This window comes from Lacerta agilis, chromosome 12 (assembly GCF_009819535.1).
Source record: "Lacerta agilis isolate rLacAgi1 chromosome 12, rLacAgi1.pri, whole genome shotgun sequence".
Taxonomy (NCBI): domain Eukaryota; kingdom Metazoa; phylum Chordata; class Lepidosauria; order Squamata; family Lacertidae; genus Lacerta; species Lacerta agilis.
In genome coordinates this window covers 30,894,475-30,909,682 of record NC_046323.1, presented here as the reverse complement: position 1 = coordinate 30,909,682, position 15,208 = coordinate 30,894,475, and the positions used below count along the sequence as shown (strand labels likewise).

The window sequence follows — 15,208 nt, the reverse complement described above, 5'->3', positions numbered from 1 at the left end:
CTTCCCTTCAATAGTCAGTCACAAGTTAAATTCTGTGTCCATTGACCATGCTCAGTCCTCACTGGTCTGTTTTGTGCCTCTTCTTAAGGTTCCCCCGTGCCCAAAAGATTTTTGTACTACTGTTACATGCCTCTTATGTGTGAATGGTGCTATTTTGGCTACATGAGGATCAGCACTTGGATAATGAGTTTGCTAATAGTATAGTATATTGGCTAATTAAGGATGGACAATTATCAGTTTTGTTTTATCTCAGTTTCTAATTTTTCTAGTCTTAAATTCACTTCACATTTCTGCATCAGCTTGTGATTTTTTTTAATGCAAATTCATCAGAATTTTAGTGCAAATTTCTCCCAATATACACATTTTGGTATACAGTTTTTCATGATGCCAACATTTTTAAAGGCAATTTCCTCAATATAATGCATTTCATATGTTATTTTCACACTTTCCCCTGATATGCACATTTATGAATACAGTACATTATTTGGCAGAAGAACTGCAGCACAAAATTCAGAGAAGTATGAATTACAAACGACAGCTATGTTTCAGTTCATGTATTGTTTTGGAAACTACAAATTAGATAGGTTCACATTAAAATCCTAACCATATTGAATTCCTCCCACTCTCCTATGGGTGGTACAGCTCTGTCATTCAGCTCACACCAATTTAGGATTTATCTTCATCCCTTAATCATCCCCATCAAATACCTTTCCATTGGTAATATCCAAGGAAATATATTCTATGACATTCTTGGCCAGTTGAACCAGTGCTGAACTTCTCTTTGTTGTCCTGGGACCCTCCATTCTCTTATAGGCTTTCCATGTTCTAGGTTCAGGTGACCCCCCCCCCCCAAATATTTCATTAATCCAGCAGATTATAATATAAAAATCAGACCACCAACATCAGGTTCTTATTTTAGATAGAGATAGATAGATAGATAGATAGATAGATCTAATACTATTGATGAATGTAATGTTATTTCTTACAACAAAAGGGAACAAAATTTAAATGCTATTTACCCTTTTTTTAAAAAACAAAAACACTGCTTCCTCTTCAAAAGAAAACTAAGTAGGTACCAACAATAAAATTAATAATTATAAAAGTGAACAGAAAAGCAGAAAATATAAAAAGTAAGCAGATAAAAAGCATAACCAAATAGCCAAATAGAAAAAGAAAAGCTGTTTTGAATATAGGGTACATGCACTAGATTGTGTTGTAAGTTAGCTGCATTTAAATCAGGGGGACTTAAATCATGACTAAGTATGGATCCAATACAATAGAGAGGAACACAGCAAAGGGGAAAAATAACAGACTTACAAAATGAAGTACAAGACAGAAATTAACTAAACTGACTGCAGAAGCCTCTTATGTCGACTCAGTCAGGGTTGGTTTTGTGAAAAGTATACTTTGTCTTTGCAATGGAACACATGACATACAAGATGCTTAAAGCAAAGATAATGAAATTGCCATATGCTATGCAACAGGTTGTGGTATAAGCAAATCATATTATATTATATTCATGAATTGGAAATTGGACTGGCAGAAGGAAATATCAAATTATTACTTAGCAAAATCTACCAGCCCAGTTAGCATTCGACTCCTCCTCCTTCCTCTGCAAAGATAAACTAAAACAACCTTTATTAGAAAAATATTTTTGCCTATGTATGTCTGTGGCAGGGATGGGGAACCTGTGGCCCTCTAGATATTGTTGGACTCCAGTTCCCATCAACTCCAGCCAGTGTTGTCAATTGTCAGGGATGATAGGAGCTGTAGTCTAACAACAACTGTAGGGCCAAAGGTGCCTCATCCCTGGTTTTTGTGCTTAAAGCTCAATCATTCTAATATAAAGCTTCTATTGCCCAAGGAAGTGACATTGCTTTAGCTATTGACCCATCTGGCTGAACTGCAGATTGAGGAGACATCCTTGCCCTTCGTGGCAAAGAGGGGGGAAAAGGGTTGTATCTACAGCCAGCCACAATCAAATACATTCATTGAAATTATTAACTTGGGGTCACCAAGTTCAACGAGTCTGCTCTGAGTAAAATTTAGTTGGATACAACCAAATACATTCAATTATTATATCTGGTGTTAGGATAAAATGCCATGTCTCTCTTGTTGCCATAGACAAAGGAGAGGTCAAATTAAATTTACAGTACAACGGAATGTACTTTCAAAGAGGGTTAAATAATTTCTATGTCACAGGCTATCAAGCCTCCAATGGAAAACCCCAAGTAAAAAGATACTCTTTCTACACTCCGACCACTCTTTAGCTGGCCTAAGAAAACAGGCCATGCTGGTATTCTGATGTCTTCATCAATACCGTAATCGACATAGACAATATTATCTTCAGCCTTGCCATTCAGCCGAAGCAAGAGATTTTTGGCTTCCTCTTTTTTCCATATTTCTCCACTCTGCCATAGGCAACTCAGCTCATCATTCATCTTTTGCCTTGACTTGCCCCTGCTCTTAGCAGTAACAGACTGATCAATTTTTCCTTTGTGAATAAATTTGCTCAGATTGCTTCCTTTTCCGAGGTAGAAAAATGCTATAGGTTGTTTGGAACGGCACATTTGCCAGTACTGCCTATTAAATGCCTTCCTCAAAGAATTGAGATATTTTCCCATTTGTTTGGAATCTTTATCAAATTGCTTTTGATTTTCAGGCCAGAATAATAAAGAAGCCAAGAAGTATGGTTCTGCGAATCGATAATCTAGACCTACTGACTGTAAAATTGTTCTAAGCTGATCTTTCAGTTCTAGAAAAGATGGCACCATCTTGGATTTTGGATTGAGGCAATGGAGAACAATGTTGGCCAGGATAAAATTCAGTTTGTACCTCTGCAAAGATTTGCTAGAGCTCTGATCAAGCAAAAGTGTATACTGTTTCACTATTTCCTCAGTTTTGCTTATAGCATTTTCATGATTGCTGAGATGTTCCAAAATTCCAGAAAACTTGTCAGCTTTGGAAGCTTCTAAACTCTTCTTGTAATTTTCCACCTGCAAAGAGGAACTCAGTTTTGAGTTCATTAGCCAGTCTGAATCAGAGTGGCAAAATGTTTCTGCATACTTGTTGAAAACTTCTTGTACCTTTCTCCGTATTTTGAGCTCCACAATTTCTTTTTCAGGATTTTTCGGCTTCAAAAAAACAAAGTAGTTCTCGAAAAAATCAAATGCTTTTTTCAAATTTGTGTGCAGATTACTTAGATAACTAGCATATTCTTCCAGTGTCAATCTGTATTCTTCATTCTCTGTATCACCTGTGACTTTTGGAACACCCCCGTTTCCTGACAAAAACTGTATTATGTGTTTTCTAGAGAGTTCATCTTTTTTGTTGAACTGAGGTATGGATTCAATCATTTCTATAGCATATAGACCAGTTTCTATTTCTCCAAGGTAACCAGATGTATTATATGTTTCATATCTTCTCTTGTATTTTATACTCTGAAAACATTCCTTTTCACTGTCTTTATTTTCTGTTTGTTCTTGAGATTCTTTAAATGCCTCTGAGGCACACTTTGCAAGATTCAACAATTGTTTCAGAATTTCAACAGTTATAGATTTCTCTGCATTTTCTTCTAGGCAACGCTTTATTTCACTTTTATAAACTTGACCCAAAGTGTCTGATATATATGAGTTGTTAGGGGCACCTTTTTTAGCTTTTCTAGCCCACTCTAGTGCACGATTAAAGTTCTTCTCCTTGATGTAGAAATGCCTTGCTAAGGCTTGGCTGATAAACACATTTTGACTAAATCTGCAGGTTGCCTCAGTCAACACCCTTTCAACTTCAACACTCCTCTCTTCTTTTTGAATTGCTTCGATTAATGGAGAAAACAACGTGTCTGTGTCATCTCCATGTTCCTTTCGGTGCCTTGTAAGCAGCATGCTTTGAACATCCTGCTGAAGTTTGTCTCTCCCTATGCCCATGTCATAAAATAAATTTTCTCTTAACAACAACAGTGTAATCTTACTTTTTGTTAGTTTGTAAGTTTGTTTAAATTCCTCTAAGCATTGTCCAGCAATCAATGAATGACTAATACGTACCCCTTTGTATCGCCCACGTTCTTGCACTTCAGTCTGTATTATGATGTTGGAGCAGTTTCCCATCTTGTCATCCAAGTTTTCTGTACCCCAGTAAGCCCTTTTAGTACTTATTCCCAAAAATTCCTCGCATTGTGATACTGAAATCGTGGACTCTGTGACGTAAGAATTTAACAGTGCCAGAAAGGAAATAAGTTGAGCTTGCTTACTGCTAACATCCAAACCTTTCAGAGTGTTCTTAACTACATTCTCTATGTATTGCTGGTCAAAATTTCTTTTCATAATCATAAATGAGTAAAAATCTTCAGGATGGTCATACTGGTCTTCAATTTCTTTCAGTTTTTCCTCAAAAGCCCTTTGTTCTTTCAGACTTAGCTTTTGTTTCAGTGCAATACTGTTCAAGCTGTTGCTTTTTGAGCTTTCCCCAGGATTCTGGGATCTCATACAATTTAAGATTATAACTATAGGATTTTCATACTGAATACCCTTTTCTGCTATGGCAGACTGGATAGCATGCTGTAGAAGGTAAACATTTTCTTGCTCTTCAAAGTCATCTACAAGTAGCAGTACTGGCAAATAATCAAACTTGTTTGATGTCCCATATGTAAGTAACGTGGTCAATTGTGTTGCAATTTCTGCAAAATCAACTGTTTTATTTTTCAGAACAGCACATCTAAATTTCTTTCTCAGTTCCCAGAGAATATGCATGGCTAAAGTAGTACCACCACAACCCGGATGATGATAAAGGTTGATAATTTTTGTGGGCGACTGTTTAGGGGACTGAGATCCTATTTCAATCAGATCTTCAAGCGTCTCATATGCATCCCGTTTAATAAAAGGTAAACAATAGTTTTCAGAGGAGAAATAGAAATTCCACCAAGACACTTTCCCACCACGATAAAAATGCTCTTCTTGGGATTTTTTAAATTCATAAAATTTTTCTTTTTTCGTCTCAATTTCTGTGTCCTTGCATTCATTTTCACATAGTATTTCCAATGCAGTCATAAAGTCTTCTTCTTTCTTTGAGAGAATTGTAAAAGAACCCCCCTTTGATGGCAAAAGTCTCTTAGAAGTTTGGGTCACTGATTTTAGTTTTTGGATAGTACCATTCACCATTGGTAGGCTCAAGTGAGATATGCACCGATCTGCTAGTGTGTCCGGTTCAATAAATCTGGCTCGTAGGAGGTCTCTCCAGCATGGGTATGTTTGTGCCCCAATACATATACACAGCATATCATCAAGTCCATTAAGTTCTTGATAAAACGCACAGAAAGTTTCTATCATGGGATCACCTGGATCTTCCACTTTTGACAGCATGAGAAACACGACTAAAAATTTTCCTCTTTGCATTATATCTGGATGGGATAGAAATGAGATCAGTTTCCTAACCTCAGCTGCCTTCTGTTGCTGCCAGAGTCCAGGACTCACGGGTTGATACACTTCACTGTTCAAGTCTGACCTACCATTGCAGAAAATCCAACTAGGCTGCTGATAGAGATTAAGTTCTTCAATTGTTTCAGAAGTTGAATTCCCAGGCTTCTGGTACTGCTTTGGAAAATGAAGGTTTGCAGCTCTGTCTTCTCTGAATGCTTTGACGACACCATTGCTTGCTGATTCTGGGTCAAACTCTAGAACAGCAAATAACTTTATTTCCTGCAAGAAGTTTATATGCTCTGTCTGATGTGGATGGCATTTGTTTGTGACTAAAATATACCAGTCATAATGGGAGTTATCTAGCAAGTCTCTGTTGCCTGTGAGCAAGCTCACCAGCTTACGACCTTCCCCATCTATATTCCTCCTTTTTTCTCCATGTTTTTCCTCAGCTTCTTTTCTGTCCTCTGCTAATTTCTCCAGTTTGGCCATAAATGATTTATGTTCTGTTTTATCATTAGATTTTAAGAGGTTTTTGGAAGATGCACCATCTCTTATAAACAAACATGAATCCCATTTTTTAGTCTTAAAATTGTAGCTCTTAGTAGGGAAATATTTAGATAGGCAACTAGAGTACTTTGGAACCACATCAACTTCAATAACAAATGTTTCTGATGGGATGCTGTTTTGTTGCAATACTTCCACAAACCTAGGTTTCCTAATACAATCTTTGGCAACACCAATTACAGCATCTCCAAAGTATTTATTTATTAACTCAAAATAGCTAATATATTTCTCTTTATTTTGAACTTTTACTCCAACAATTTCTCCATGTGGATTGTCCCGGACTCCCAAGTGGATAGTGCCATTGGTGCGGGAGTTCATGCATGCTGCAGCAAATCTGAAAACCTCATTGCAAAATTTCATCTTCACATCCTCTTCTGTTGCATTTTCTGTATTTGTGAAGAGTTTAAATTCATGGACTGGATCAATAAGATTGAGGGGACCTGTTTCAGGTATATGAAGGACATACTGTTGAATATAACGGTGGCTAATGTGAAACTCATCAAAAGGATAGGGTAGACAAGTTTGTCTGGTTGGAAGCTGGTTATCTCCATTTCCTTGGTGAGCCATATCTTTTCTTGTTTCTTCAAGTACAGATTCTGGTGGCTCAGTGGATTTAGATCTTGCAAATGCTGGTGGCGCATCAGTCTTGGCTGAATTCCCTTTGCCATTTTCTTTCATTGCACCTGCATCTTTACTTTTAATTGAAGAGTCAGTATCAAAAGGCCTTGCGCTACATTCTTGCCCAGAAGAAACGCTAGGGCTTTCACCTGTAATATCCTTTTTTTTCCAGTGCATGCATTATTTGGCAAGCTGGGCCATAGGTTATACCCATTTCTGAGAGGTCTTGCTTGGTTAAAAGCTTCAAAACGGCGCCTGTCACATCTTGATGAAGAAGGATGTCGCCATGTTTCTCCTCAAGCTTAAGTTCATTTGTCACCCATTGTTTTACGTGTTCCTTAGTCCAGTCCTCAATTATTTCAGGCAAATCTAGCTGGTTGCTTTTCTTGATATTTTTAGCCCTTTTAAGAAAAAAATAAGCAATACACCATGTTAATGAAGACAAACATTTTCTTTCTGCACTACAAACTTTGCAAACAAACCTTCATCTGCGTCAGTGTTATTTAACTTTGATTCTCTTTATGTGATTGGACTATACCACCCATCATCCTGTTGGGGATGAATAGAGTTGTCCAATCTTTAGGGACCCAAAATCAAAGAGCACTGTTCTATGTAATCCTATCCTATGCCTTGCACCACACATCGAAAAAGATTTAAATGGATAGGTTTCTATTTAGTGGGAAGGAAGTTTACATTTTGGAGATCAGACTCAGATTTTTCAGTGAAGTTAATTTGATGTTTAAATCACGTTATAACCTAGGGTTGGCATATTTCAAAAAGTGGAAATCAGGATACAAAAGTTGTTGAGCCTTTTTGAGCAAAGTTTACGAGCTATGTCCAGGAAATTTCGGACGTATGGCAACCCTATATTACCTCCCAAATCACTTGCTATATTTTTCTTCATTTTAATTCAGCTTACCTTTTCTTCCCCATATTTGAGTTCTTCTGTCAGTGTGCTGTCTAGTTGGTCTTCCGTATTAAAATGACATCTGAAAGCCAGAAAACCAAAACCAAGAAACATTTACTCAATTTCAAATAGCATGGCTGCTGTATAATTTAATTAAGAAGAAATAACACAACATATAGAAGATAACCAAAACCTTACTTTATGTGGCTTAGGAATATGTCCACCCACCTCCACATTAATTAAAAATAAAATAAACTTCCTATGTTTACATGGGCCTTCCACTGATTTGTCATTTATCACTGTTAGTGAGAAAAGGTGAGATGAGAGAAAATAATGAATCAGAAGACAGGAAAATGTAGAGATCTAGACTAGGGATCAAAAATACTGCATCTCATGGTTGGAAGTCACTTGCTTTCTTTTGCTTAATTTTATTTTTGCTGAACTCCATTTCCCTCCAATATATTTTTGTTTGTCCCAAGACCTTTGGAGCCTAGCTTGCCTTTTTGCCTTCTTTGTTTTAGAGAAGGGATTTCTTGCTTTGAGCATATCCCACCCTCAGATTTGCTCTTAGCCATTTTCTCTGAGCCAGCCTTTTGATACCAGATATTTGACTCAGTCTGTGTTATAAATCAATGCATTTTTATTTTTGTTGTTGTTGTTTAGTCGTTTAGTCATGTCCGACTCTTCGTGACCCCACGGACCAGAGCACGCCAGGCACTCCTGTCTTCCACTGCCTCCCACAGTTTGGTCAGACTCATGTTGGTAGCTTTGAGAACACTGTCCAGCCATCTCGTCCTCTGTCATCCCCTTCTCCTTGTGCCCTCCATCTTTCCCAACATCAGGGTCTTTTCCAGAGAGTCTTCTCTTCTCATGATGTGGCCAAAGTATTGGAGCCTCAGCTTCAGGATCTGTCCTTCCAGTGAGCACTGAGGGCTGATTTCCTTCAGAATGGATAGGGTTTTTTTTATTTTACACTCTGTTTATTCCCTTGCATGGCTTAGACCATTACAATTTTTAACATTTCCCCTTAATTTTTACCTGAAATGATTTCCCATTTGGACCATTCTGGGTCCCCTATACACTACATCAGAGGTTCTCAATCTTTCTTTTTTTTAACTCCATCGCTCTCTTGACCAACCACATTCTTTCTGTGGTTCCCCTGTGGAATACTTGGTAAAAACTTGTGCTGTTTCATCATTTAGCGGTTTTGCCTATGATTTCTTTTCAAGGCTTAAAATTTAAGGAGTAGAGCTTTGAAAAGGCATTTTAAAAATCATGAGTCATTTATTGCCATGCTAAATGTTGCTTTTGTAAGTTGGGGAAAGATGAAAACAAATTTTCATAATAATAATATAATTTGGAAAAAATATACCAAATATAATTCACTATTTTGCAGCAGCCAACATACTTTACAATTCTTAATCTAAATTTGGTCATTCTTGCAACCATCTTGTGATGGTTCAGAGCAGAGACAGTGGAGAGTGACTTACTGCAGGCTGCTCAGTCAGTTTCATGAAATTTGATTCTAGGAGTCTTGTATTCAGACTACACATTGCCCACTTTCCTAGCATACTGTGACCTAGAGCACATATTACAACCACTATGGTTTGCCGATCGGAAGATGTGCAGTTTGAATCCCCATGACGGAGTGAGCTCCCGTTGCTCTGTCCCAGCCAGGGCCGTCTTAAGTCTATCTGGCGCCGTGGTGCAAGGATCCGTCCGGCGCCCCCCACACCCACCTTTTCCTCTAGGCGGGCAGCAGCTGGAGGGTGACTCATTCGGCAGGGTGGTCTCTAGTTTAGGGACTGATCTTGGCTCGCATTCCACTTGGATCCCTTCCATGGGGACCCCTCAGGCTCCTTTCCGGCTGCCTTGCACCGACCTCCAGTCCTGCGCAGTGGCAGACTGGAGAAGCACTCCAGCGACCAACTGCGGCGCCAAGAGGAAAGGCGGCCACTGTGGATTGTGCCTGCCTCCCGGCCAGGGTGTGCGCACCAGCTGGAGAGGGGCAGATGGAGGGATGGAGGGCTGATCGCTGTGCACCTGGCTCGCTGCCACCAATTGCCTCCTCCTGCCTTCCACTGCCCCTACTGAGCCACTGACGTGGCCCCCGGACCTCTTTCCTGGCGCCCTCCAGAACGTGGCACCATGGTTCCCCATGCCACTAGCCTCCATGACTAAGACGCCCCTGGTCCCAGCTCCTGTCAACCTAGCAGTTCAAAAGCACAACAGTGCAAGTGAATAAATAGGCACCACTGTGGCGGGAAGGTGAATGGTGTTTCCATGCACTCTAGTTTCCATCATGGTGTTCCGTTGTGCCAGAAGCGGTTTAGTCATGCTGGCCACATGACCCAGAAAGCTGTCTGTGGACAAACACCAGCTCCCTCGGTCTGGAAGCGAGATGAGCACCGCAACCCCATAGTCGCCTTCGACTGGACTTAACTGTTCAGGGGTCGTTTACCTTTTACCTTTTTACTTTGGAGAAGATGCCAAACAGGCTTCCAATGGAGTCCATGTCAAAATGCTAGAAAATCACTCTCACTCTCTCCTCCCTTTCCTCCCCCCCCATTTTTTTTTTTTAAATGTGCATCTTGGTTGTCATTTTTGGGCATTATATCTGCAAAGGTGGAAGTAATTTCCTCCCCAGAAATCCTGCAGCAATTTCCAATCAGAAAAGTGCACTTTGAAAAGCAAAAAATCATCTCAACCAAAGGGATGCCTTTGCATTCTCCCTTCCCTCACTGATTGTTCTCAACATTGTAAAGCCTGGCCTGGGCCCCTTAGAGTTGGTGCCTATGTACCAACCCTAAACTCTCCCAGGAAACTTCCAACTTGAGCACAATCTACCTGCATGTGACCACACAGGCATGCAGTGCTTGGAACCTGGAAGTGGGGAGCCCTAGTGGCTTGCGAGAAGACCCTCCCCAGATGCTGAAGAGGATGTTCCCTCATAAGCCACTCGGGCTCTCCAGGGTACTCCTCACTTATGCACATTTTACTGACACGTGTGGGGGCTTGGAATGTGACCCCTGCATAAGTTGTAGCCTTTTTGGATCTGACCACAAAGCCATCTCTCCCTCTCCCAGTATTTTGCTTCTAGTGGAGGGTAGCTACATAGGTTTATCTCCAGGGAGCTGGGATCAGCCACGACCCACTGGTTGAGGACCACTGCACTAGGTAATAGAATTGTAAATCATAGGTTCCATCTTTCTCAATTGTCCCCATTAGTCTGCATAAGCCATAGTTCCTCGGATCCCTGCTTGGATTGGTAGCTATAACCTCCCACCGCAATATTTAAGCTATAAGACTGGGAATTCATTTGCTTTGGGTAGCTGTTCGGCTATTTATTTTTATTTGCCAATATTTCAGTTATTGCAGAGTTTACATTTCCATCATTTTTGTACATTTTTTTTTAAATTAAAAAAAATTGTTGATCTGACTCAAGTGCTTTGTGGGATAGAGGGGAGCTGCTATACTAGTTTTCTAACAGGTGGGTTGCTATTGCATACCAGGAAGGGAGGAGGGTGAGGTGATGCAAGGAGGGTGATGCAGTGCAAGTGAACTGGCAGAAGCATCAGTCTGGCTCTGCTGGTGCATTTGCACCTGCATGTGCCTCAGCCCATTCTGACATTCATTCACACATTCATCTGGCATATTGTGTACTGCTGCAATTGATCTATTTTGCACAAGTCTTTCTTCCTCTGCTAATGTGGAAATGCAATCTCTAATGTGGAAATACACACCTCATACTGCACAACAGACACGAATATTTCAGCCATTTATGGATATTTACAAATCAGCTGCCTTGCCTGTGTGTTCTGTTTCAAAGTTAAAAAATTTCCAGAGGGGCAATCCTGTTATTCCATAGCAAAACCAACCAAGTGCCTTGAGGCACTTTAACGACAAAGTTGATGAAGTAGCTAACGAGTAATCACAAAGCGGCTGTGGCTAAAATTCGAAGCGTTTCTAGTCAGCGATAACTCTTAATTGAATCCAACAAGACTTACAGTCACACCTTGGTTCTCGAATGACTTCCGAAAACTTTTGAAAACCAAGGTGTGGCTTCTTGTTGTCTTCAGGAGCTTCCTGCACTCAATCGGACGCTGTGGAAGCAGGGTCGGATGTTCGGGTTCCACAGAACGTTCACAAACCAGAACACTCACTTCTGGGTTTGAGGCGTTCGGGAGCCAAACGTTCAAGTTGCAAGGCGTTTGACAACCAAGGTACAACTGTACTCTTAGGCTGCAATCCTAAACCCACTGATGTAGACCTAACTTTTCAGCAACAGTTAGAAAATCTGACACATGGGAGGGGGAACCTCTTACGCTGCTATTGTGAATAACAGTTAGAGAATACATCGTACCAAGCATTCACACGATCCTCCAAAGCTTTTAAACATGAAGTAAAAGAGAGGGAGAGAAAATGGTTGATAAAGTTCTCATTTGTTTCCCTGCTTAAGGACCTTCACTGGGTTGCTGAAGGCTGAGTTTTGGTCTGATCTGCAAGCTATATTTGCTCTGGGTGTGTGTGCGCACGCCACACCAAAGCTGTTTTGTTTAAGTGCATTAAGGTGCACCACACCTATCGAAAACTCTCAGCTTCTCATAGCAATATGTGTGGATTGGCTACATCCCAAAAATAGACCGATATTGGAGATTAGTATTCAGAGATTCTGACTAAAAAGGTTCAAATCTCACGTAACTCCTGTCTCTCGCTCTCACATACATCTCTCTGCCTCTCTCTCTCTGTCAGGCAGAAGAAGTCGCTGCTATTCTCCCTCCAACTTGGCTGCCAGCTTGACACCCATTGCCGCTGATGAAGTTTTTCGCCCTGGTGGTGAGTTGGTGAGTTGGGTCAATTGGCCAGTCACAATATGTAGCACCTAACCAGATACAGTATGTACACTATAGACAGTGTAGTTTAGCAGCTAGAGTGGTGGACTGGGAGAGGGGACACCCTGGTTCAAATCCCCACTCAGCTACGAATCTCACTAGGTGATTTTGAGTCAGTCACTATCTCAGAGCCTGACCCACCTCACAGGGCTGTTGTGAGTGTAAAATGTGGGGGGGGGGTTTGCAGGGGCAGGGGAAACAATGTATGGTACCTTGACCTTCTTGGATTTGTAATAGATCCTATTAAAAACACATTTCCATCCATTAATAAATATTAATTGTGACTGCAAGGGTTACATGGGAGAAAACTGAACTTCATAGAACTTACTTCTGAGTAGTCATGCAAAGAATTGCACTCAGGGATTAATGCTTACCGTTATCTTGAAGAGCTCAGGCTTTCCAACTATTTTAACTGAAGAGCTGCAGTTCTGGGAAACGAAACAAAAACGAAAGCATTTATGGGTGTGGCACTTTCCATCTCAACTCTGTATGTTTTTCACTGGTTTAATTTATCATGTTTTTTTTTTACTTTGATTTGCACTGCTCGGACTATTCCTTATTTAAAAAGTGAAATGGGTGTTCTAAAAATACTTGGAAACCACTTAATTAATTTTCGAAAGGGGAGAAAAATGCAGGCAGCTATCTGGCTCTATTTTACAGAGGGAGAAAACTATTTTAAAAATCCACAGTTACTTGAATAAATACTTTTTCTGAACCCCAAAGTTTTCAGTTTGTTTACTTAGAACTAATTTAATAAAAGTTAGACATAATACTGAGTTGCTGCAATAAATATTTATCCTATAAAACACAATTATCCTAAAAAAGAACTCTTTCACAGCACTTACACAAAGACAGTACGATGCCCCATAAATTTATTTCCATATAATACAAAGGATACAATCATTTTAATATCACTTTTCTCTGGCTTTTGAGGAAGTATATCTTATCAGTCTTCATCTCTATATTAAATCACTTACCAAGATAGTTATGCAGATTCCTTGCCACAAATGCTGGATAAATACATTTTGTTCAGTCAGAGAAACCCAAATATCTCTTGGTCCTTCTGTTAGCTTCTTCTTCTGTTAGTTGCAAGAGACAAGCACATCTACAAAATCACTTTGCGAGGGACTAAGAAGCAGGGTTTTTTGCCAGCTCCTGTCACATGATCTGCAAGTACCAATGAGGCAAGTTGGCTTAAAAAAACAAAAAACCACTTCCTCAACCATTGTTATTCAAAATGAGTAATATGTAACACCCATTGAAAACATCACATAAGTACCAGATAATTTTACTGACTAACCTTTGAAAGCTTCTGATATGGGGTATGTGTTTGTATCTCTGAAATCAATATAATGTTAGGGATACATGTATTAATTTTTATGGCTCAAGCTCATCCACATTCTAAGACCATGCAGGCACAACAAGGGATCACTTTCAAGATACCACATATATGCCAGGAGCTTTTCGGATGCAGGTGGAAATTAATATTTATTTATTTTATCATTTTAGTAATCTAAGGATGAGAACCTTCAGTTTCTTTTCTCATTTCCCCCATCTTAAGTTCAGTTCCCGACATTTCCACATCCCCTTTTGAATTTACTTATTTTTTAAAGTTATTTTGAAAATTCATCAGCATTTCTCTTAATGTGCACATTTGTATGCAATTTTGCCTAATATACACATTTTTGCAAAGCATTTTCCCCATGTCTCTGTGTTATTTTTGCTAATAGATGCATTTTTATGCACAGCTTACCATATTATATTCTTTTTTGTACACATTACTTGGCTGGAAAACTGCAATGCAAAATTCAGAAAAGTGAATTTCGAAGGATGCCTGTGTTTCAGTTCATGTGTTACACATGTTTTGGAAAGTGCAGAGAAAGCAAATTCTCTTTTAAATGCAAACATAATCAATTCCCTCCCCCCCCCACCCCTATTTATTACACAAGCTTCTTGGGTGTTTTTCAACTAAAACCAAGCTTTCAAAGTGATTTTTGACATACAGTTTTAAAAAATCTGAATAAAACTACTATAAAATACAGCTCAAAGCAATAATGCAAGGAAAATTGTAAAATTAAACAGATTGCGGCGCAAACACACATGACTGATTGGGTGCGAAAAGATTCTGCATGTAGGAGTGCTTTCCTCTGGCCATGGAGTGAATGTCACAAAGGGTGTTGTTGGGAAATTGGTGCTGCCCCATGCTCCCACTGCCCTACATCTGAGAAAGTAGGAATACAGAGCAAAGTCACAAGGCTGGCTCATGGCAAGACTGGTGAAAGGCAACCAGTATACCTGAAGGAGTGTCTCCACCCCCATCGTTCAGCCGAGGGCCTTCTGGTGGTTTCCTCACTGTGAGAAGTGAAATTACAGGGAACCAAGCAGAGGGCCTTCTCGGTAGTGGCACCCACCCAGTGGAATGCCCTCCAATCAGATGTCAAGAAAATAAACAACCATCTGACTTTTAGAAGACATCTGAAGGCAGCCTTGTCTAGGGAAGTTTTAAATGTTTGATGTTTTATCATGTTTTTAATATTCTGTTGGGAGCCACCCAGAGTGGCTGGGGAAACCCAGCCAGATGGGTGGGGTATAAATAAATTATTATTATTATTATTATTATTATTATTATTATTATTATTATTATTTCCAAATAAGTCCCTTGTTCTAACAACAGTTGGGAGCACATTGGGGCCTTTTAAGCCTCTCTCTCCAGACTACTTCCTCTGGGCACCATCGCCTTGTAGAAGACTTATGGCAGCCTGTGAAAGACTAGCCTTCCCCCTCTGCTGAATGGTCACCCTCATGGTGCACTCCCT

At 39.9% G+C, this 15,208-nt stretch overlaps 1 protein-coding gene across 1 annotated transcript; it reads right to left on the bottom strand.

Moving 5' to 3' along the window:
• Positions 1-1,968: 1,968 nt before the first annotated feature.
• Positions 1,969-13,455, bottom strand: SAMD9L (sterile alpha motif domain containing 9 like). Its single transcript, XM_033165783.1, is given in 5 exon segments — positions 1,969-6,756; positions 6,758-6,994; positions 7,513-7,582; positions 12,767-12,820; positions 13,370-13,455. Coding segments are annotated over 3 exon segments (4,827 nt in total). The 5' UTR covers positions 7,527-7,582; positions 12,767-12,820; positions 13,370-13,455; the 3' UTR covers positions 1,969-2,180.
• Between the last annotated feature and the right edge of the window lie 1,753 nt (positions 13,456-15,208).